Source organism: Hippocampus zosterae, chromosome 7 (assembly GCF_025434085.1).
Source record: "Hippocampus zosterae strain Florida chromosome 7, ASM2543408v3, whole genome shotgun sequence".
Taxonomy (NCBI): domain Eukaryota; kingdom Metazoa; phylum Chordata; class Actinopteri; order Syngnathiformes; family Syngnathidae; genus Hippocampus; species Hippocampus zosterae.
In genome coordinates, this window is record NC_067457.1 from 8,008,800 (window position 1) to 8,034,230 (window position 25,431).

The 25,431-nt window shown below is 42.8% G+C and overlaps 1 protein-coding gene across 10 annotated transcripts in view; it reads left to right on the plus strand.

Moving 5' to 3' along the window:
• LOC127604758 (protein shisa-6-like) overlaps window positions 1–17,440 on the plus strand; it is a 63,358-nt gene extending 45,918 nt beyond the window's left edge. For 2 of the 10 annotated variants that reach the window (XM_052072015.1, XM_052072020.1), the window contains 5 exons: window positions 5,611–5,673; window positions 6,763–6,783; window positions 11,665–11,817; window positions 14,514–14,629; window positions 15,347–17,440. In XM_052072015.1, the coding sequence (XP_051927975.1) occupies window positions 5,611–5,673; window positions 6,763–6,783; window positions 11,665–11,817; window positions 14,514–14,629; window positions 15,347–16,201 (1,208 nt within the window). In that variant the 3' untranslated portion in view covers window positions 16,202–17,440. The remainder of the gene's footprint in view (window positions 1–5,610; window positions 5,674–6,762; window positions 6,784–11,664; window positions 11,818–14,513; window positions 14,630–15,346) is intronic. The other 8 variants (XM_052072023.1, XM_052072021.1, XM_052072016.1 and 5 more) reach the window with 7 other exon arrangements.
• The last annotated feature ends 7,991 nt before the right edge of the window (window positions 17,441–25,431 follow it).

Here is a 25,431-nt window from a genome sequence, read left to right on the forward strand (position 1 = left end):
GAGGAATGAAGGATTGAAAGGCTGCACTTTGGTCGCTGGCCCACAGTTGCCTTTTTATTTCGTTATATCCGAGCGATCCGCCATATTCCGCTTGCAACAAACACTAATACTGTGCTTCACAGTTTTCTTTTAACAGTTTAGCCCAAGGAGAGGTGTGTGTTCTGGTATTGTATTTCTTTCAGGACATTTTCTTTATTTTTCTTACCTACCCTAGCTCCCATTTCTCCATTGCCGTTTTTTACGGAGACAGTAAGCCTTTGGACTTTTCATAGCGTCTCTCGTCATCCTCATCGTTTTGACAATTGTACATGGCCTACATTTGAAAAGAAGCGTAAGAACTTCATCCATATTCAAATCTGGCGCACAAGACTTAGACCGCGACAATACTAAATATTTAAATGACAGCTTGCGGTGTAAATAATAACGACAATGCACAATGCATACTGTATGCAGATTTACAGGAAAGGCCCCCAGTAAGCTAAAGCTTTACCACTAATCAATGTGTCCACTGCGTTTAAAAAAAACAAAAAGAAAAACTATTCAGCTATGAGCCGAGTCTGGTAATTTCTGAATTTTATCAACGTCAACAATGCATCGTGGCATTTAAAACTAGGTGTGCATGAAACTCCATCTTTAAAACCACCTTTTCAACTCGCTACATTGTCTACCGCGTACACAAACGCATCCAAAGACAAGCTGTCTCGGAGTGCAAGTGCAAGAAGCCGCGTTCCATCACGATGACGGACCCCACCTTTGACAGAAAACCTTTCTACTTTGCGCAAACTATTGCATTTCAAATATATCTTGAAACAACTTCAACTGCAAAAAAAAAACAACAAAACAAAAAAAAATACACCTGACAGGCGAAACTGAATAGAAAATAAAACTGTCAGTCAGGGAAGATGAAGAAGCTTGACAAAAGGTCACAAATCCAATAAGATAAAAAGTACTGAATACAAAGAGGGAAAAGTAACTCAACTTAAGGAGAGGCCAGGGAGTGATTTGTTGGAACAGAGATGAAGAGGATGGAGCATACAGTGAACCGAGGAAGGGGGTGGGCCTTACAAGAAGGGACTGAAACTTGGATACAAGTAGACACTGGGGGAAGACAAATGGGGAGAGAGATATATATATATATATATTTATATATATATATGTACTGTGTATATATATATATATATGTACTATATATATATATATATATATATATATATGTACACACTGTATTTTCCGTAATATAACGCGCTTTGGCGTATAAAGCACACCTTCAATCAATGGCCTATACGAAAACTATTTTCATACATAGGGCGCAACGCATTATAAAGGCACATAAAAGCTGCGACACTGGCTGCGGTTGTGTGATGCAGCCACTAGATGGAGCTAGGCTAAAGGAAATACAATACAATACAGCTTTATCGATCTAGAGCCTTCACAACCGCTGCAGCTGTGACAAACCACTTTACAGAACATTTAAAATCCTACGTCGACGAAATCAGAATATTGATCCATATACCGTATTTTCCAGCCTGTAAGTCGCAGTTTTGTTCATAGTTTGGTCAGGGATGCGATTTATACTCGGAAGCGACTTAACCGGTATGTCATTTCACATGTTATTTTCACGTTAAAACCCAAGGCGGCGCTCTCGTCCTGTGTTGATAAAGCGACGATGAGTCTGACGTAAGCGACGTAGAAAAGGAAGCGGCGCATCATCTACCTCCCGAGTTGGGGGAGTTTTTTAAAAGTGACACAGAGGATGAAGATTTCATTGGATTCAGTGATTTGGAGTGAAACTGATAGTTTGGTCAACTTGTGAGCATGTTCTTTATGCTAGAGTTATCTGAATAACTCTTAATATGTTACGTCGTTACTGACATTCCCAGGCATGTAACGTTAGTATACCGTACACTTATTCATCCTGTTGTTCTCTAGTTTATTTTTATTTTAAATTGCCTTTCAAGGTGACATGTATGTTTTTGCTGTTGGATTTTATCGAATACATTTCCCCCAAAAGTGCGATTTATGCTCCGGTGCGTTTTTTTTCCTTCATAATTCCGCATTTTTTTGGCTGGTGCGACGTATAATCCGAAAAATACGGTAGAAGGCGCATCGGGCTATAGGACGCACTGTCTGCTTTTGAAAAAAACTAATACTTTCATGTGTGCCTTATCACGCAGAAAATACAGTGCATCTCTCTCTCTCTCCCTCTCTACACATACACAAAAGAAATCACAACTCTCCTTGTATCGAGTATGCTGTGTGGAAAGGGTCTAGCCTCTAGCTACTATTACCATTACGCAAATGCTGTACTTTTTTTTTCATTATTATTACTTCAGGACTTCCTTTGCAATGTCTCCAAAAGACCGTTACAGTACGCCCACACCTTAGAAACCCCAACACGAAGCTGTCTGGATATCAAGGCCAGCTGTCTGTTTGAATGCAAATTTCCAGATCAATGTGGTTCCGGTTTCCGCAGTATCTTCAAGCATGCCATTGCAATCAATTCTGCAAATGCTTAGTTAACCTCGGCGCAAGGCCCAAGGTGTTTACTTGTCGGCTCATGGTGGCCCCCGTTTGCCTCCCAAGTGCTGTATACGGATGAAATGTGCCACAAAATGGCGCATAAAATGTCAGATTACTGAGTCCCTCGTGTGCCATCTGGATGCTATTATGCAAACTCGTTTGCAAGGGAAGCAGTTATACGCAAAAGAAAATGGCATGAGTAATCATTGGGCAACGCTACCCGGTGGAACACCGGAACGCCGCCGCACCCTACTCGACAGGTTTTACATTTAATACGGCCTCTGCATTTGACTGACGCAGTCGGAAAACACACAGCTGCGACCTCGGCGAAGTGCTAGAAAACATCCATTTAGCAATTTAGATGGGGACCCTGTTTAACCCTACAATCTGGAAAGCACGTCAATCACCATTAATCAGCTATATGATTAAACCACAGCAGTTTGAGCTAATGATGATGGCAATAAGTAATGGACACTGAGGGACGCCAGACCTTCTTGCTTAGCTCCATTTCGTTAACCTTCATGGTCGTTGACACAGCGAGCGGAAAGGTTATTTTAAAACGTCCGCTCACGACGATGTATCGAGATGTTAAGCAACCTCATGGCTTTTAGAGGTTAGGGGTGATGCAAGGACTCATCCCGAGTACTGCACACTATATCCAAATTAGACCCCAGATTACAGCATTACAGTTCAGACTGTTAATGAGCCATATTTTTGCTCCGATAAGTTCTTCTCTGGATCGCCAATCCATATTTTTTTTACTTTTCGTTAAATTTCAAGAAATGTTGTGCCATCCAGGTTTTGATTTCTTCCAAACGGGATAGGAGTGGCCTTAATGAGAAGGCGTCTTTCTTGCTCAGTGGGACATAGATCTGGCAGTCATCTGCATAGCAGTGGAAGGGAATACCACGTTTCCTTAAGATGGAACCCAATGGGAGCAGATACAGCGAGAACAGCAGAGGCCCCAGAATTAGTGCTGCAAACGAGTCAGCAGAATACTGTGATCCACTGTATTAAGAAAATTGAATGCTTTTAGGTGTGCCTTATAGTGCAGAAAATACGGTACATAAGGTTGTTTAGGTAGACAATATTGCAGGACAGCAAAACCCATTTACAATAGTTAAAAAAAAAAACATTACACTATCCCAATGGGTGTGACCCACGGTGGTACTTTTTTATAATTACGAGCGTAATGTATTTATATTTCATGTGTCTCCAAAAAACAACATTAAAAAAAAAATTACCGTTGTGTCTCCCTTTTCCACGGTTCCTGTCGGTTAACTTTAATAATCTCTTCTATGTGAAGTTTCCAAACGGGTGGAAAAAAGAAGAGGAAAAAGAACATTATGAATACACATGCCATCCATCTCCATACACGCAGCAAATATTGAAACGCATAATACGAGAGCGCCAGGCTTCCCTTGTCCTCTATCACTTGTGTGACAGATGTAAATGGATGTTTCAGCAGTTGGCTCTAATGTATTTTTAAACAGGCACAGCAGCAGACAGCAAATGAAGTGTCGCCAGCACGACACTCTTACGACGGAGTCCGCCATCTATGCGTCCTTCCTCTCGCTCAGAAATACAAACCCCCAATGACAAAAACGCACGCGAGCCTACACACCGCTGAGAATAACCGCCATTCATCAACTTTCTTTGATCAACGGGCTCGCAAAAGGTCCCATCTTTCATTCCAAAGCGCCTCCACACTGCGGTGTCCAGCAGAGACTGCGCTCTGCCCTGCCCACTGCAAACACTTCTACCTCGTCGGACGATGGATGATGTATAGGGAAACCGTTGTTTACTCTCCCAAGTGCAAATTAAAGCCACCGCGGTTCCCGCACGGCAACACAGCAGTGTGTCGGCGCTTATTATACTGTTGCCATGTGCACCGAGAAACACCGGTGGGAGAGAGGAAATGACCGTAGACATGGCATATGCAGATGTGGAACATCCCTTATACCTTGCTTGAACCAGGAACCATATTTGGCCCTTGGTTATTTTTGCATGACGTTATGTTCTAAATTTCTTTGCGACAAGAAAAAAAAACATTTTACAACTGGTGAGATCCTTCTCAAGAGGCCTGAAGTAGCCCTATACTGGATGTCATCAAGTTTTTTCTGTCCCCCCCCCCCCCCCCAAGTCTTTATTTCTATTTTTATTGTATTATTATTTTTTTATTTTGATTATCTTGCACTTTCGAAATCAAGACAATTAGTCAAGCAATTACTTTTCGTCTTGCTTACCATGTTAACCCTTTCGGTGACAGCGGTTACTACAGTGGACAGCTAATCATGTTATGATTTTACAGGGTGCATGAAAGGGTTAAAAAAAAGATTTTGCTAGTAGGCCTGATTTGAGTTACAGTTTATGACAAAGAAGAATAAGGGTTTATTCACCATTGTTTAAGTTATTGTCATGAGGGGTCTGGGAAGAAAAAAATGCTGACAGTATCACTTTTATTTGCTACAAATGAAAATAGAAAATTTTGGTACAGCTTTTAGCGAGCATCATGAAAGTTGACATCTTTAACTTGCTTTCGCGGGCCACATAAAATGATGTGGCGGGCCAGATCTGGGCCTCGGGCCGTGAGTTTGACACCATCTTGTTTTGACTTGAAACGCATCGATTTTGGTTTGCGTTGTTTATTTTATTTATTTATTTATTACGGTTATATTTTACATCTATGGTCTTGCAAGTCAAGAAGAGCCAAACCTTGTCTTCGTCTGGACTGGGTTCACCGCAGCCGCAAACACGTTTTCATTGTTTTTGCAGGATAATTGTGGATTTTGTCTTTTACAGAGTCACCCATCTTGCTTTCCTTTATGTCCATGACTTTGATTTCTTCATGTTTTTTGAATGAAAGCGATCTTCCACACTCACTCCCAAACAACTGAGAAAAACTGCTCCTGCATCTTTTAAAGCAGTCGAGAAGAGAATCCTCTTCCATTTCAACATTGACACTTTTGTCGTGAATGATCTCTTTCATTTTCATCCCCGTGCTTCTAACCATCTGTATTAGGTAGGATACAGAACATTTTTTTCCCCATGAACACTGAACAGATCTGTCATTGCTTTTTGTCATTGCAGGTAGCCATCCACACAACTATAACCATGTGGCTCTAGGTAGCCCCATACGCACCCCTAAAAATGGTAAGACAAACTAGAGGGGGTGGGGGCGGGGGATATGGGAACATTCAAGTCAATTCACAGCTAACTGTCTGACATCAAGGACGGGCCTGTCCATTAACCTGATTACAGAGCATGACATGGTTGTACGGAAAAACTGTTCAAAACACTGCCTCCCTTTCAAACTCCGCTGTGTATCATTCTGCGATTGGAAAGAAATGTTTTCTCGACGGTGGAATTGTTGAAGCTTCCCATCCCAGTTATGAGCAGGAAGCAGGCACTGACCATCTCGAGAGGGGGGGGGGGGGGGGGAGAGAAAAATAATTGGCTCGAGGTCAGCCCGTCCCCTGGCTGACGGGCTGTATGAGACCTTCGACGTTCCCCCTGCTGTTATCGGAGAACAAAAAGTAGATCGCTGTAACTTCATGCACCGCTGCGACGGTGCATCAAGGGAAATTGTTTTCTATTACAGCTGTCACTCACGCGTTTGTCCTAATGACTGCCCTCCCCCCCAACCCCACCCCATCCCATGGTCGCTAATTGGCTATGTTGCATAAGGTTACATACACACTGGAGACAGAGGAAAGCAGGGGGAAATCTTCAACAAGCCAGAAAAAAAAATCTTCATATACAACCATGTATGATAAGACACGTGAGGAAGCCAAGATTTGAAGAACATTTTCAAACAGTGGACACAACCCTAGTAACCAAATGGAAAATTCATTTTACGTGTATGTATGTAAAACATGAAAAGTCAATTCCAACAACACAAGTACAAAAATCCGAAAAGAAGACTCTTTGACAGGCTTCACATTTAAGCACTCAGGATTGTCCCCCCCCCCCCCCCCCCCCGAGATAAAAGTCCACTGCCAAAAAACTCCCGGTGGCCTGTGACAAACATGCGGGAAATAGCACAGGAAATTCACATCATCCGCACTTCCTTTATCACAAGCCTAGAAGATGGAAAAAAATAAATAAAAATAAAAAGTGATGAAATTCCTTTTTCTGAGGGGGGCTTTCATCGCAAGCTTGTGCTGAATATGAAGTAGCCTGTGTTTGTGTGATCGTCAACATGTGACTGAACTTATTTTTTTTTCTACTTGGTTTTGGTAGCCCACCGATCATTGAGGCGTGGTAAGTTAAACTGGAATGACATTTGTGTCGCCATACACACCCCACCTGTGTTCTTCCACAACAACAAAAATGTCCCGTTTGGTGTTTGTGTCAGATCCAGGGAACCAGATGACTAGGCTATAGTAAACAAGCCAAAAAGCTTCCGGATAAAACTGTTTTCAGTTTGTTCCTTTTGTTAGCAAATTCCACAAACACGTGCTATTATGTAGAACTAAGGGCAAAAAAAAAAAAAAAAAAAAAACTAAAACCGTCCCGTCCCGCATTGTTACATTTAATGTATTTTCCGCACTATAAGGCGCTTCGGAGTATAAGCCACACCGTCAATGAATGGCCTATTTTAAAACTGTTTTCATAAAAAGGGCGCACCGCGTTTTAAGGTGCATAGAATACAAGCTACAATAGTAGCTGCGATTGCGTTATACATCCACTAGGTGGTGGTACGCTAAAGGGAATACAATACAAGACAGTTTTATTTATATAGAGCGTTTGCAACCGCTGCAGCTGTAAACAAGCACTTTACACAACATTTGAAATAAAATCCAAGAAATCTGAATATTGAATCCTATAGAAGGCGCATCGGATTATAACACGCACTGTCAGCTTTTGAGAAAGTTGAATGCTTTTCGGTGCGTCTTACAGTGCTGAAAATACGGTACTTGGGAAACGGAATTCTTCTCGGATACTTTAAAGAGGCACAATAACAGAGGTTTGGCAGAGCAACATAATATATTTGTTGTCATCATCCACAAAAGATTCCAAATGCTGCCACATTAAAAAAAAGTGCTAGCTTCAAGCCTCGTTTCATCTACGGATTTTGGGTCATACTTGTTTCCATCTCTTCATGTTTGTGGGGTTCACACCATCTGTTCCAGGATTCATTGTTCTCGTCTTTGAACGAGTCTTTTTACACACCTGCCAGTGAGTTTTGGCAGCTTTTACCTGCGCGCCAGCGAATCTGGGATAAGACATTGTGTGGAATCAGATAGTCCTGTTGGTTTGCGTCTTGAATGTCTGATGTGTCCAATTTCTTTAGTTTGTCAGGGGAGAGGAATTATAGTCAAATTCTAAGTTTGGCATTCAATTTGGCAGTGGTAAAACTGGAAATACAGCAACAGAAAAAAAAATTAGTGCTGAACCAGACTGGAATTTAGTGAGCATTTATGTGTTTGTTTGGTGTGCCCTTCAACTGGCTGTCCAAATAGTGTCGCTGCTACGGACTCCAGCTCCCTGCAAACCTGAACAGGATAAGCAGTGTTAAAAAAAAAGATGTCCTCTGCTAGTATGATTTGCATACATCAGGAGTGAGCAAAACATGTTGTGCTCAAGGGCCACTTTTGATTTTCAAAATGGACAGAAGGACCGTTTCATTCATTGATGAGGTAAATCAAAACAAAAAAAGTTATCAAGCATTAGCATACAATAGATGGCAATGATTTAATCTGCCAAATGAACAAAAATGAAGACATTTTAATTCACGTTAGCCCTGTTGATGAAAACATGATGCAATTTTAATGAACTCCTATGTTCACGGTTTGTGCACGCATCTTAAATTAGTTTGTCGTCATCTTTAAATACTTGGATTGCTTTTTTTGTGCGACTAAAAAAAGGCTAATTTATATTGAATTTCATTCAAATTGTGAAAATAAAATTTTAAAATTTTTTATTTCTACACACTGCAAATTTCTCAGCCCCGCACTCACTTTTTCAACCTTGCCGCTCTCGTGATTTTTTAAAATTGTATTTTGTTTTTTTTAGCGCTCACTCATTGGTTGTTGGTTTTGTCATGTCACCTCAAAGACCGAACGACTTGTGATAGTCTCAAAAACGTTTTATCTTGTCTCCAGGCAAAGACTAGAAAAAAGAAATCCGCTAAAACAGGTCACATGACCGTGATTGAAGTCACGGGAGGGCACTGCGACTCGAGTAAAACTCTCGGTAGCCCGAAATTAGATATTGCAAAAATAACTTGAACAATTTTAGATGTTGATTCAATTACAAGCTGGATCAGATCTCGCACTTGCTCAAATGTATACAAACCCACCTTTTCGCGCACTTCCGAAACATGCATGCCACGCCATCAATTTTGAGGGCGATTTGTTAACCAAAAGACGAATATGACATTTTAAATGTCACGCCATTCTATTTGAGCGTCTATTGCGGTGACATTCGTTTTTGAAATCGAGAACACTATCGCGCAGCCTGAGTCAAATCATCCCTTATTGATGCAGTCCGCACACATCCTTCACAGCCCTTCCGGCTCCCGAGACCCCCCATTGTTGCCCCCCAACCCCCCGCTGTCCGTGCTCAAGCTTTCCTCCTCATTTCACTCGATTTTTTTTCTCTCCCCGTCATCATTTTGCCGCCCCTTTTATCCTTTTTTTTTAAGCTTTGCTTATCTCCAATGTCTTGCTGTCTTCCTCCCCTCCATCACGCAGCCGTTACCAAAGTGGTATTTTTATCTGTTCATTGGCGGCTTTGGTCTGGGAGGGGTGGTGGTGGGTGGGTGGTGGGGGTTGGAGGGTCTGCGCCCATGACTGCAGCTCTGCGCCGCTCCACAGACTTGCAGGCTCACATGGGAGAACCAGATAGAGCACGAGCGAGTGAGAAAACGAGAGCGGGGGCCTTGTAAATGGACAAGTAAGAATTAAGGAGCAAAAGTGGGTGGCTGGCATGGTTGGCTAGATAAAAATTGACGGAGCGTAGAAGTCTGCGGCGGATGGGAGACGCGGGGAGGATCGCAAAACGCGCGCATTTGTGGGAAGGCGCGATAAAGGGAAAGGTGAAAGTAGAAGGAGCCTCCCCCTTGCCGTCTTCGCGGCATCACATTCGCACCACATTGAGCCAGACCAGGCGTAGCTGCCCGACACTGTTCCTGATGACAACTCGCTTGCGCTGTCACAAGCAGGGGTCACTCTCCAGGCATACATCTGTTGTTTGCGGTCTTGTCTCTGTCTCCGTTTTTCTTTTCCCAATCTGTTGGACACTGCTTGCACCCATCAAATCCTATCACTTGTCAAGTGCGTCCTGCGCCCAAGACCCACCGAGTCCCCGATATTCATACAGTATGAACCCCCCCCCCCAAACCCTTCCAACCTCCTAACTTTGCTGTCACGAAAGCCAGTTGGAATTTTTAAACCTGCAGTCGTTCCACCGAGGCAGAGTCGCTTAAATTAAGTGCTTTAGGTGAAGTCCAGGCCAAAAAAAAAAAAACAGCTCTCTTGAATAAGTCGACGAAGAAGGCAGGTGTGAAGCTGAGATAGCCACGCAAGGTTTGAGCCATGCTGTCACTCCAGTCCCATCAAAGCAACAATATTGCCGCTCATCGAGACGGACAGAATTGTTCTAAAAAGCCGTCTTTTGCCCTCTCTTTCAAGACGATTTGAAAATGAAACAAGACTTCATTTCTACGAATTGGCCGCACACGAACGACAAACCCCGCAGTGCAATTGCTCATTTTTTTCAAGTTGCTGCACACAAGAACAGCATCTGGATTGAGATACATTTTTTAAGTCGATCGACTGGGACTACGAATTAGCAAGGTTGACAATTTCGACAATTCTCCGTAGTTCAGTTCGGTCCCTCGAAGTACGTAGCGAGGTCTTACTTGGCCGAAGATGAGAGGTCTAAAGGAAACAATCCAGAGGATTGTATTTATATCATGCTCTGGGTTAAATTTCACTTCGTCATTAACTTGAAAAGCAAAAATCATTCTTGGTGAACTCATTCACTCCCAAAGACGTTTTTGAACGTCTTTTCAGACTTGGTCCAGAATTGGCTGAATGAATATTTAACAGTTAGCCAGTGCATTTGTGCAGAAATTAAATTACTGAGGACAATTTATTTTTTGCCATAATTAGTTGCAGCATCCAGGGCCGAACTAAATGCAAATATTTGATAGGCCATGTGTTCCCAAACTACGGTCCGCGGGCCAAATACGGCCCGCGGGCACATTTGACCCGGCCCTCGAACCATCCTGTTGTCCTCCGGTCAAAATGACCCGTCACTGTGTTAAAAACGCCCCAAAACACCCCTAAATGATAATTTTTTAACTTGAAATTTTATTACTTTTCCTAGATTGACCCCAACTGCAGAAATTTTGAATTGTTTTTAACATTTCCATGGAAGCAGTACAAAACAAAAGTACAAAGGTGGTGTTCGGGGCAAAATGACCCATGACGCAAATAGGGTTGGAATCAAGGTCACAAAGTTATTTACACACGATCGAACGTTTCAGTGTTTTAGTCAATTAGTAGAACACGTGGACAAGATTGGTGGCGTTCTCGTAGATGGCAGAACTCTTTTTTGTGGATTTCAAGGGGCTATAAAGAGAGAGAGTTGTTTAGTTATTATTTATGTCATTAATAGTGTTATTATTTGGTTCCTGACGTTTTTTTCTGTAAAGAACCTGGAAAGGGTTATTTGGTTATGTATAGCTTTCTTGGAAACAATAAATTTTTTTAAGCTCCCCTATGATCGTTGATGTTACAAACTGACACCGGCCCCCCATCAGAGAAGTGAAAAAGTTATGTGGCCCTCACAGGAAAAAGTTTGGGGACCCCTGTGATAGGCACTTCCTCTGCTCACCGACTTCTGCAGAAATCTAACCACGGAGTCGAAAATTTTAATGCCACGGAATCCTGCAAGATTGGTTTACAGCAAATCTGCCTCCAGGAAATATTTGTAGGACTAAGAACTCCAAGTTCAATCTTTGCTTTTTCCGTCTCACCGGGTGGTCTTCCATGGGGGTTGTCTGTGGTCTCATTGTGCTTTTACGCTTTTTTTTTTTAAACGGGGAGAAGATGGGAAGGAGAAGACAGAACTGCCCATTTCTTTTTTTTCCCTCCTTTCTATGTGTCTGTATATGTATGTACGTGTCTCTAGACAACAATCGGATAAGTGGCATCCTGACCTCGCAGACGGAGCCCTACGACCTGTCTTTTTCACGCTCCTTCCAGAGTCTGTCCCACCTGCCGCCCTCCTACGAGGCGGCCGTCAAAGCCGACCTCAACCGCTTCTCGTCCCTGAAGAAACTCAGTAGGTCCAAGTTCACAGCACTGATGCAAGAGCAGGATCCCTGATGCATGATTATTTTTGGGTGCTTTGATCCATGCGACCTCGAGCACATTTTTTTCCAAGGCTATCCTGTCAGTCCCCTAGTGAGATAACTTTTGCCAGTACAAAATGACCTTTAGCCAGTACAAAATGACTAGACCAAAACTATAATCAGAAAAAAAATATTGAAATTACCATTTGTGAATACAGTGGAACCTCTGAAGTCAAATGCAACCGGCTCCCAAATTGACGTCTGCCTTATTTGGATTTCAAAACAATCGTGCATGCCACAGATGCTTTTGATCGCAAGTGTAAAAAGATCTACGATAAAGCCCCCCGCCTTGCCCCAACCATCCCTGACTCTTTTGCATGTTCTGGATTTGCATTCCCTCTATGTTGCAAATTTTTTTTTTGCGCAATTTATAACTTTTTTTTTCTGCCTCACGTTTATTTTGGGACGCAATTCCAATGTCGTCTACTGCATTGCAGCATGCTATCTAGTTTGACGCAGTGGACATTTGCAAGGACAAGAAAAGCTCACATCACACATGAACCCTTTTCAGGACAGCAGGAACTACAGTGGACATCTTATCATTTTGTCAGGTTACAAAGTGCATGAAAGGGTTAAGATACTTCAAATTCCAAATCGTACAACCTCACGGCTATTCAACTTTAGAGTTTCCACTGTGCAGTCAATTTAATCCGCCGATGCTGCACTCGAATCGTACGTTGTCGCTGTCGTACGTCTTTCCCGGGCTCGGTATTGATTTCATGGTGCGTTTGGTGGCTTTCTGGAGCACAATGCGGTCTCATCTCATGACATTCTTAAAGTGGAACACACAAATATTCCTTAAGGCTTGTGTAATTTCATCATTCCTGCCTCACTTCACTGCTAGCTCGGAGTCAAAGTGAAGGGAGCCATCGACAATGCCTTCCATCAGGACTCACTCGGTACGGCTCAGGCTTCTTCAGCTGACAAGCACGAGTACTTCAAAGTGACAACGGGGGAAAGATGCACTGCCTTTTGCAGTTTTGGAGGATAAACACTTTTGTTTGATGGGTCATAAAACTACAATCGAACAAAATGTAGAATATGAAGAGAAGAAGCGCGTTTAATCCGTTCAGGGACAGCGGTTACTACAGCGGACAGCTTGTCAGGTTATCATTATTTGTGAATGAAAGGGTTAAAAGCTGATGATTTGAAAACATAAGGGATGGTCCATCATCAGAGTTCACCACAAAGGGCCAAAAGTTTCTACAGTTGCTCCTATTGTGACATGAATACTGTCGGCGTTGCAATGGATGGTCCTGAAGGGGAAATGAGATGAGAATGCTTATGAATGCAAATTGCGATCGAATGGAAGAAAAAGAATTTGTGCTCTGCCGGGGAATGTACCTGTACATTACAAGTTCTTATTTTTAACGATGGTAATACGGTTGATGAGTGTGCAATGCGTGCATTATACCGCAGAAAAGGAAGATTTTGTCATGAGGCATCGAAGGCGGGACTTGCCGCTGAAGGGGATTTTGGCGGCGAGTAGCCTTGACAGGTGGCATAAACAGCGTCTCGCGCGAATCGCTCAGACTGAAAGGTCGCGTATGAATTCTCAAGAAGGCTCATGTTTGCTCCGGTTTTAAATGACACCCTACCTCTTACGACATGAGATGATTTCACATTTGTGTCAAGCGCTCAGGAAGAACAAACAATGGCATTTTGTGTAACTATTGATGTCAAAATGATATCAACAGTTATTAGGGATGTTTGATTCCACTATTTTATTTGTTTTAATTTTTTTTAATATAATCCTGAGTACAGATACCCGTAGCTACTTTGGGACCTAAAATTTTCATTGAACGATATAATGCAATATTTTGAAGAAAGACCTCTTTTGGGCGAAGATGACGATTCGCCGATGTGTCAGACTGCAGCAATTATCGAGCCGATCACTAAGGAAATTTTTTTCTTTATTATTTTTTTAATTTATGATTTATTTATTTTTTCCTGCCTTTAGTAGCGGCTGGTACACTCCATAAGTATATGATACCTTAAAATAAGGCCAGTTTCGGCTTGATACCGATACTCGTTGATCCCTAAAAAATAATAATAATATATATTTTTTTAATCAAATATGCATTTGTTTGCATGCTTTCACGTGGCATGTTGGTGCTACTGTGCTTTCTCCATGAGTGTCTTAAAAAATACATTATATATAATATATATATATATATAAAACATCTATTCACAACAAGGGAAAATTATTGCATTCAAGAATACACACACACGTCATTTGTGCGGCGTTACTCGATGCTCTTTAGCATGTACTGAATGCCAAGTGTCGATGTGATGTGACAATGTCTGAATCTCCTTTTGTGTGACCTTTGAGAAATCTCCCCACCCCCCATCCGCCTCCAGTCAGAGCCTCCTATAGGCTTCTCAATCTGGACATGTGGACATTATACGTCCCTGGCATGTAATATAATCTGACTGCAATCCTCAGTCACCTCTCAACACAATGATCTTGCAAAGGTGTTCTCCGGAATGAGAAATGTATTGCTCTTGATCTGCATTCTTCCCCTTGCCATCCAACAGGAAGAGATTCTCTCTGTAGCTCCCCTTCAAGCTCTTGCATCCGTTTTTATCCCTTCCTCATTTCCCTTCCTTTTATCCCTTCCTGCAGCAGATAAAGAAGTTGAGGACTACTATTCTCGTAAGCGACACCTGCCTGACCTGGCGGCGCGAGGCACTCTTCCCTTGCACGTTCTCAAAATCACTCAAGACCAGGTGGGTCAACAGGTGCCGATTTACTTTTGAAAGACAGTCTTGTATTTGAGTCTTGAAAATCATTCTGGCTTAACCGTCGGTTGTCATTCCTTCTCTGCAATTTTTGTTGATATCATTGGCGCTGGTAGGGCTGTCACGTAGCTTACAAATCGGATACACTTCGTCTGTCGAGTTACCCCACAAAGTAAATAAAAACCAGGTCAGGGGCTTTAGCAGGGAAGCCCATACTTTCCTCTCCCTAGCCATTCTTCCAGGTCTCCCTGGGGGATCCAGAGGCGTTCCCAGGCCAGCTGGGTGACAGTCTCTCCAGCGTGTCCTGGGTCGTCCTCCCTGTGGGACATGCCTGGAACACCTCACCAGGGAGGTGTTCAGGAGGCATCCGAATCAGATGCCCAAGCCACCTCATCTGGCCTATCTCGTTGTGGAGAATCAGTCCCTCTTCGATATATACAGTAACACCCTATGGTGACATAATCAGTAGGTGAATGTGGAGTGAACGATAGTCAACCCGAGAAAAATCGGCATACAGTAATAAAGGCATACAGTAATAAAGGAAGACAGGACTAACATCCATCCATCCATTTTCTGATCCGCTTGTCCTCACAAGGGTCGCATGCCGGTCTTTGGGCGGTAGGCGGGGGATACCCTGAAATGGCTGCCAGCCAATCGCAGGGAGACTTAACAATTTCCTTTTTTTCTATTCTGCCCCACCCGTATTCTGTTCTCCAGCATCGGGAACAACAGCAGCTTCAAAGTCAGGTTCCACAGTCTTCCATCATGCAGGCAACTTCCCAGTCACAGTCCTCCCAACAGCAGTCCCAGCAAAGGCAGAGACCCCGCCGCGTCCAGAGAGCCATGTCTCAGGATCGAGTCCTGTCCCCACAGAGCGCCCCACAGCAGGATTACAACACGTCGTCTAATGGTATGTCCCCTTACGGAGGCCGAATCCTCTCGGACGAACAGCTGCTATCTGCCGAACGGCTTCGATCCCAGGAACGCCTACTTCCACAGGACCGCTATACTTCCCAAGACCGTCTGTACACCAAAGACCGCATGTACTCCAAGGACCGACTTCTCTCACAGGATCACCTCTACTCAAAAGACCGCCACTACTCTCAAGAACGACTCTACTCACAAGATCGCCTGTACTCACAAGACCGCCTTCTATCCCAGGATCCTTTGCTCTCGCCGGACAAGCTGATGATGTCGCTAAAGCGTGGCATGGTCAGTAGTATTTCCGGCGGGTTTTATGGAAGCGACAAGTCCATGTCGCGTGCCATCTCGCACACGGACGTCTTCATACCCACCACGCCTCTTATGGATCGCTACAAGATGACCAAAATGCACTCCCATCCCAGTGCCTCGAACAACAGCGGCGGAGTCAGCGCTGGAACTCCCGGAGTGGTAGCAGCCCCACACTCCAACACTTTAGCAATGAACCAGACTCTATCCAAGCGGCAGGCGTTTGCCGCCAGACGGACTCACACCGTGGAGCAGCTCCACTACGCCCCGCAGCATCACCAGCAACAACAACAACATCCACAGCACTACCGCACAGGAAGCAAGACTGAGGTGACAGTGTAAAAACGGCAACCAAGGAGTGCCTGAACTGCACAGACAAAAACAACTCCAAAACAGCATTGTGTCATTGGCCTTGGTAGGCCGATGTGCTCACTACTCAGAGTAGGACAGTAGTGATTTCCTTTTATTTTGACCCATGTCCCAGGACCAAGAACATCCACTATCTTAAAGTGAGAGACCGGTAAAATGAGCTACACTGTACACGACATTGAGATAATTTTAATTTGGGACGTGAAAAAATGGTCACTTTCATAGGACAACTATCGTTCCCTTCTCGCTTCATTCGCTTATTCATGGTCTCAGCCTCATTCCAGGTCTTTTGAAGTCTCGCTGACCCCGCCCCCCCCCAACTGCCCGCCCCCAACCCTTCATTTGTCCAGCCAATCGACTCAATCTATCCATGAGCTTTTCTGGCAAATTTGAAAGGGCTTTGCGCAGAGAAACCCGCGGTCCAAATTTCTCCTTGATTTCTGATGTGCAACACAGATGAAGAGCTTGGATGAACCCGTTATAAATAAAGTTTATAAATATATAAATAAATGGATTGAAAAACAAAAAAACAAAAAACATTTGTGCACTCTGTCATCATAACTATAAAGCTATCTCGAAGCGAGAAGCTGAAATGGGTGTTAGTTGCACTCTCTGGTGCTTCTAACAGATGTTCCATTTCTAAAAACATTAAGTGGTTATGTGGGTTGCAAAGCACAATTATTAAAATGGGGGGGGGGATTATATTGTTCCAGAGTTTTTAGTGATGGCTAGCATTTTTTTTTTTTTGCAAGCAAACCATGACAATGATATATAAATATTTTTTAGTTTCTTTTGCTTCAAGTAGATGATTGTAAATAAGCTATAGTAGAAACATTATCCTGGACAGATCTGAACTGAATGGACTTCGTATTAGACTGTCTGTTGGAAATAGATTCTTTCAAAGAACAATGACAAATTATCACTGTTTTGTGAGTTAAGATTAGAAACCCACTTAACAGAGTATCTGACAGGAAAAAAAAAAACTACTATCCTGTGTGTGTGTGTGTGTCTTTACAAATCTGTTTGTAGGGAGAAAAGGAACGGCAGTGTGAAGATTTAAAAAAAAAAATAAAACAAAATAAAATAAAAAAATGTATACCACTGTTCATACTTGGATGTGTACAGTGTTCCATTGACATCACTGAAGTTGAACATTATGGTTATAAATGCTTGTAGGGACAAATAAACATTCATATTTTTCTAAACATTCAATATTGGGGACTGTCTGCGTCGTGTGTTTTTATTCGCACCGCATTACACTTGAGGATGACACAATGTGGCGTGCAAACATTATTCGGGGGATGTTAGAGGTATGTTCATACTTGTGGAATGTGAAATTCAGTCACATCCTCCTTGAGTCACGTTTTATTGGCATTTCTAGTGACAATGGGCCAAGTTGAGTTTTTCAATATTTCTCCATTTATGCACAATAAATACTGAACCTACTACTAAAAAAAATAAAATACAAAAAATATGAATGACTTAAGGCTATATTTTTTTTACAATATATAGTCTTCAACCAGAACCAAAGCTTCCTGTTCTTGACCTTTCCTCATGGCATGAAAATGTCACGCCTCAACAAAGAACTGGGAAATGGTGACTATGGACTATGGACTGGTGACTATGTTATTAAATTGTTTTAGTTGAAATGAGAAGCACAGACAGAAGTCACAAGTCTGTATAATTCAACTGAACTTGAGCATCCGGCGCACATAAGAGCAAGACTAGTTATACTGCATATACTGTAATGCACGGCATTTGGCATTTCAGCTGCATGGGTGAATAAATTGCTCAGAACCTGAATTGAAGAAAAGTAAAATACAAACACTGGAGGATTTAAGTTCAAGTAAGAAATAAGAAATGTCATGTAATCTATACAGTGCTTCTTTATGAGATACAATACAATACAATACAATACAATACAATACAATACAATACATGCTGATTTATATAGCGCTTTCACAACAGCGGCAGCTGTAACATACAGTACACACTATATCACTCTGGAGAGAGTGACAGCGAGGGACTTGAAATATTAGCACAGCGAGGGTGTCCAAAGGCGAGCTCTGGGAGGGCACAAACCTCCCATACTTTAGTGTCAGGACATAAATTGCACTTTTACTTTGTATTTAAGACTAGAAGTGAGTTTCAAATTGGCTTAAACAAAAAAAAAATCCATTAAACAACAACAACGAGTGACAACTTGGGATAAATCATTTTGAGCGTATGATATAACTAAACCAAAAAACAAAAGGAAAAGAGTATAATTCACGCCTGTAAGTCATGATAGAAATACTGATGAAGCAACTGAACTGAATGTACTTTTAATGTCAGGCACCCAATATAATGCTTTGCTGACAATGCCCAAACAATTGTTATCCATTCTCACAACATGACATGAACACGAATAACAACTCTGCGGCTCATGAGAATCTGTTCGGCATTGGGAGCAATTATTAAGGATAGATATCACACGCACACACACTCTGCATATACACGGACCAGCGACAATAAAATGACTAACTGTGCATTCGAATGATACGTAATACAAGATAAGATCGGTTGTATAGCAAGTGACGTGAATGAATGCGACTGAAGAGCAACATAGCGCCCTCCCCCCCTCCCCCACCGCCCCCCAAAAATACAAATTCACTGTTGATGACCCACCAACACACCAAGCGATTGAGGGCCGCACACACGGACTAACATGCTGCAATGGATAAACTGGCTTCTCAGAAATATATATTTTCATTGCACCGCAAAAAAATGTCATGAATGTCAAAGGCCGATCACACATTATATACACACCCACATGGATACATACATACAGTACATTAATAGTAATGGCATTGTTACATTTGGATTTTTGACTCTGGTGTCTAAAGGAGTCAACAGAAGACATCTCAGTAAAATGCAGTTCACTGCAAACTAGAACTCGTAAACAGTGTTAAGTGAACTCTCCATGTATGTGTCCTTGATTGCATTTTCTGGATCAGTCTATACTTGAACATAAAAAGATTATGCATACATGTACAACATACTGGAACAGTGATAGCTGTGGAAATACAGTTTTGTGTTTCTAGCACGTTTGGTAGCATATTAACATTACATGAAATTTTTGCTCCAAGAAAGAAAAAAAAAAGTGAATGTGAAATTGATCCATGAAATGTAGGCACTAGATGACTGAACAACATGTGATGAGATCCCGTTCACTTTTTATTTGGAGCTTTGATTTTGTGTGAGTTTAGCAAGAATGAGAGTTCACTTATTGAACAGCAGCTAATATTTAACAATATTTAGCATCTAGCTAGCAAGGAGGAACAGACTCACCCGAGAACATTTTCCAAACTGTTGAGTTGACTTGGAGCGCTGCAGCTGTCATATCCAAGAGTTAATGTCTCACTAGAACATAAACCAAGTGGACAGTTAGGAGCACGGCCTTTTTCAGTCAATAAATCAAACCATCTGCTGTCATGTTTTCTGATGCAAATCAGCACTTGATCTCTTCTTTTTTTTTTTTTGGCAGTTTGAATGAGACAACCTGAAAAACAGCCAAATGATTTTAATACCCAGCCAAATGATTTTAATACCTATTTTGAAGCATTATTTTTCTTTTGAACAGTGATTTTCTCTCTACACAGTGTCTTGCTATTGTGATAGTTTGCATTGCAGTTGACTTGGTCAGCAGGATTTCCTTGTTGCACACCTGCTGCCCATTTGCCAATCAGCTTGTTTTGTGGGTGGAGCCATGGAGGGAAAGAAGAGAGAATATCATACCTCATGAAGGTTCAAGTTGGAAAAACAAACTCTTTAAAGCTGTCCAAAATTTTGAACTGATACTAAATTTCAACAAATTTACAAATTTCTTGAGACTTCACTGTCATTCTTTGTTTTGGTTCCTGTGATGATAATACAAAAAAGAAGAAAAAGTGATCATGTCAAAAAGCACAGAAATTTAATGAACAAGTTATCATAATGAAACTCTCAAAAGTAAATATTTGCGTCAATGAACATGTCAGTGTTGTTCAAAAAGTTGGTCAGGCCATAGAGGTGGGTATCTTATCTTATCTTATTATTATTATTTTTTCAACTTATTGATCATTCTAAAGTGTTGAAAACGGTTTGAATTCGTTGATTCTTTGCTGTAGACGCTATATGTTGACAAACTAACTCATTGTGACATAGAAATGGAAACTGCAAAGACAAAAACTAATCATCAAAAAAAAAAAGAACTGTGAACGTCCTTTGGAAAAATTGTTCATAAAGCACTTTTGGAATGACAGTGTGGCCTTCCTACTTTTGTTGGGCATTCTCATCTACATCACAAATAACTTCAGTGCCAAAGCATGTGGAACTTGGACCACAAAATGAGCATTTTTTTTTGTTTTTTTACGCGCACGAGCGGTTTTAAGAAATCGAATTTTGATCAAAGAAATGGACCAAAGCAACTGAGAAACATTGTAAGGGCTCCCTTTTCATGTTGTACAGGGGCGGGTATGACAGGGTTTGGGTGTTTTTGCAGATACACTCCGCTTGGCGAAAATAAAAACGGCCTCCTGCACCGTTGTGGGTGTGAAGACAGCTGGCATTATTTGCTAGCAATCGAAGAAACTGATTCGTTGGAGTCCAGGCAATTGGTTGGAGCAGGCAAATTATGTTTTGAAGGAACTGTCAGCAGACTGCCATGAACAAAGTTGGCCAGGGAGATCACAGATAACCGACAATGAAAGTTTCATTTTGGATGCCCCCACTGAGTTGCAGCAAGGGTGCAGTGCTCTTTTGGCCATCGTTCCCCACCATATTCGATAGTAATTCACAACTCATTCTATGAAATGAGTTCATGATGCACTGGTTGATATTATTGGCTCTCACTGATATTCATTTCCATAATGTCATCAATCACTGATGGGTTTATTCTTTTGTAGACCAATAAATACATTCATCCATCCATCCATTTTCTTATCCACTTATCCTCACAAGGGTATGTGGGGGGTGCTGGAGCCTATCCCAGCTGTCTTCGGGCAGTAGGCGGGGGACACCCCGAACCAGTTTCCAGCCAATCGCAGGGCATGCAAGTTTTTGGAATGCGGGAGGAAACTGGAGTACCCAGAGAAAACCCACGCAGTCCCGGGGAGAACATGCAAACTCCTCACAGGAAGGCCGGAGCCAGGATCGAAACCACAACCTCTGCAATGTGAGGTCGAAGCTCAAACCACTGGACCACCAGGCTGCCCCAATAAAGAAATAAATACATAAATAAAAAATTGGGCATATACCCGCAACGTCCTACGGGTGCCATACAAGTGTGGTACCGGTAATTTATTCATAGCTGTCGTCATGACTGGTTTAACGTGTGGAGGCCAGTAGTTGCTGCCTCCACGAATACAGCAGGACCAACAGAGTGAGGTCACCTGTGCAACAGCACAAAGACACAACAAACACAAACTTTATTGCATTTTCTTTCGACACATTTTGATTCCTGAGCTCATATGACATCTTCATGCATTTAACATTCAAATGCACGAAGATGTCAAAACTCCAAGATAAAAATAATTGCAACAGCCAAACGTAAAACCTCCAATGAATGTCAGCTTGAATGTGGACCAAAAAATAATCAGTGCCATTATGAGGCACGGGAATCTGCCAACATGCACGCTGTAAGTGCTTTTGCCGTCAAACTAGTTTCTGCCAGAGTGCCTAAAACGTACTCCGAATCCACCGTTGTCTTCCAGTTTATCTCCCCACGCGCAGCCCCTACAACCAAGCTATTTGTGATAATCCACTGATTGTAGACCGCTAACAGACATTTGTTTTACGACAGATGCCAGATTCGGATAAACATTTAATTAGCAACTCATCAGCTCTGTCAAAGCTAATTACCTCCGGCACTAGTCGCAGCCAAAAGCAGCTCCTTGCGCTGCTGGTCTGCACAGCAGTACTGCAGTCACTAGACTAGCGAAATGCCAGGTTGGGTGTATTGTCCCCAAATATTGTGGCCTAATCCACCCCTTGTCACTGTCAACTCTCCTGGGTGGGAGCAGTGAGTAGAATGACTTAGCGTTCCAAACTGAGGCAAGATTGTGCCATTTATCAACACTTTCCAACCGCTATTATGAAAACCACTGCATGCAGAGCGTGAACTGCCCTTGCTGAATGTGGTGTGGGGATTGGGAAGTGTGTTGGACACCTCATGAGTGGTTTCTCAGAGAGGGAGGAATTAATCTCTAAATATTCCCCGTTTCAAGTTATCGAGCGTGAAAAATTTCAAATGGAAAATGGGTTCTCGCTTTTGTAGCGCTTTTTTACCTACAAGGTACTGAAGCTTTTTTAACAATGTTTGTTTCCTCATTCAACTACTGATAAGGCAGCTTCAGGAACAAGCAGAGGTTCGATACCTTGGTCAAGGTCTCGTCGACAGGGTCACAAGGGGTGACGGTCGAACCTACAACCTTCGCGTTGGGAGACAACCACTCTCAAACTTGAGCCATGCTACCCCCCCCCCCCTCCTCCCATCCTTAATTGCCTAACTCATTCAAAATTGACAGTTTTTCACGTTTCTTTTAAAGAATCCCGGCATTCAATCCATTTTTTTCACATAGCAGGGTGAAGAAGGGTCTGAAAATGGCTGGCACTGAATTATTCATTCATTCATTCATCTTCTGAACCGCTTGATCCTCACTAGGGTCGCGGGGGTGCCTATCCCAGCTGTCTCCGGGCAGTAGGCGGGGGACACCCTGAATCGGTTGCCAGCCAATCACAGGGCACACAGAGACGAACAACCATCCACGCTCACACTCACACCTAGCGACAATTTCGAGTGTTCAATCAGCCTGGCACACATGTTTTTGGAATGTGGGAGGAAACTGGAACACCCGGAGAAAACCCACGCAGGCCCGGGGAGAACATGCAAACTCCACACAGGGAGGCCGGAGCTGGAATCGAACCCAGTACCTCTGGACTGTGAAGCCGACGTGCTAACCACTGGACTACCGGGCCGCCCCGGCACTGAATCAGTTAACATTTTTAAACTAGTCATCCAAAGGCATCCAGTGGTTACCGCGTCGACCTCACAGTGCAGAGGTATCGATTCCAGCTCTGGCCTCCCTGTGTGGGGTTTGCATGTTCTCCCGGGGCCTGCGTGGGTTTTCTCCGGGTACTCCGGCTTCCTCCCTCATTCCAAAAACATGCATGGCAGGCTGATTGAACACTTCAAATTGCCCCTGGGTGTTGATCATCTAAATGTGCCCTCCAATTAGCTGGCAACCGGTTCAGGGTGTCCCTTGCCTACAGCCCGAAGACAGCTGGGATAGGCTCCAGCACGCGACCCTTGTGAGGATCAGCGGATCGGAAAACGGATGGATAATCATCCAAAATCATACACTCAACAGTTTGCTCCAGCATGGCAGTCAGTGTTCATCTCGGCCAGGAAGTGTCAGATGCTCAGGACATTCTCAGCAGAGGTGCTGTCACGTTGAAGCAGCCATGATTTATCCAGCCACAACACTTGCCTCTTCTCGTGCACTGAACGACGGAAACGCCGTGGAACTTCTGGTGGCAAGAACCCGTGGTGGCGTGCCCCTCGCATTTCGACTGTCTTGCTTTCTTTGGCAAGGGGACAACGTCAGACTCTTCCAATGAAAGCTCTGCTGTTTGGCCTTCACGTACTCCAAGATTCATTACTCACCACCAGTGATGAGTCATTCACTCACTCTGCTCATTGCTTGACGACCTAACAGACGAGATTCATTGAAAAGCATGAAGAAAAAAAACCTTCCCTGGCTGCAGACAGCTGAGGTCGAATTTATATACTCCACGGTAATTACATTAAAGGGGAAAACGTTGGGTTTGAAATATACCGTGTGTGACCTCCAGTATTGGAATCCATTCTGAAACACCTCGGACTCTACGTTCAGCCGACCAGCATATCCAGGTGTAATAAAAGGTACAAATGAAAATGTTGAGTAAAGTTGAACATGTACGTGTAGATGCTGAATCAGTGCGATCATCCTCATGTAGACTTTTGAATTTGGTGAGTGCGCATTCTAAACAGCAATGTCTCTCGAAAGGATTCACATTATTAGCTTCACTGGACCGACCAGTAACCAAGCAACCACCAGATGTCTCACACGTATACGGATGCTGAAGATGCCCCCACCGCCCACACACTCATCAGAGATGACCATCTATCAGAGGCGGGAAGCGATGCCTCACCAGATGTAAAAGCCAGTATTTTCCTTCTTTCCAATACTGCTTGCAGGGTTCAGAATCAATTGCATCAAAAACATGAAGTGAGGTGACAAAATGTGTCAAATTTGCAAAATTGGTGGAAGGAAAAAAATTCACATACAGTACACACATATATATATATATATATATATATATATATATATATATATATATATATATATACTACTTGTCTCTGAGTGCATTATTAAAGGCTCTCTAAATGATGGATGAAAAAAGAAATTGAAAAATGTGCCAGTATCTACCGTAAAGGGATCTATCTGGATGAGCTGCTTTACTGATTGCCTTTTCTTTAATTGTAATCTAGGAGGGAATGACTGAACGGCAAGAGTGGCGTAGTGTCTGTTTGATCTCAGAGGAGGTTCAGTTGGGATATTGGTAGGTGGTGAATGATGGGGAATTAAACTGTACTAAATCACATCCGGCGGCCAGGTGATAGATTGGTTAGCGCGTCGGCCTCACAGTGCAGAGGTGCAGAGTTCGATTCCGCCTTCGGCCTTCCTGTGTGGAGTTCTCAAGTTCTCCACCCGTGCCTGCGTGGGTTTTCTACGGGTATTCTGGTTTCCATCCATATCCCTAAAACATGCGTGTCAGGTTAATGGAACACTCGAAATTGTCCCTTGGTGTGAGTGTGAGCGCAAATGGTTGTTAGTCAATGTGTGGACTGTGATTAGCCGGCGACCAGTTCAGGGAACCTCAAGCTCATGAAGAGTGATGGAAGCTAAAGACAAGTGAAAGACAAAGTATATGTAACTGTGACTTTTGAAACCCATTTGAAGTGAACTGAATTTCAACGAATGTGCTGAAGATGGAAAATAAACTCAGAAGAACTGCATTATTTCAGTTTAACATACCGCCGCCAGTCTTATCTAATTATTGATCCTTTGCAATGCGGTAGATTCATGAAACGCTACCGAGAGACGTCATAAAATGCTCAACTTTATTTTTTTTCCTCTCTC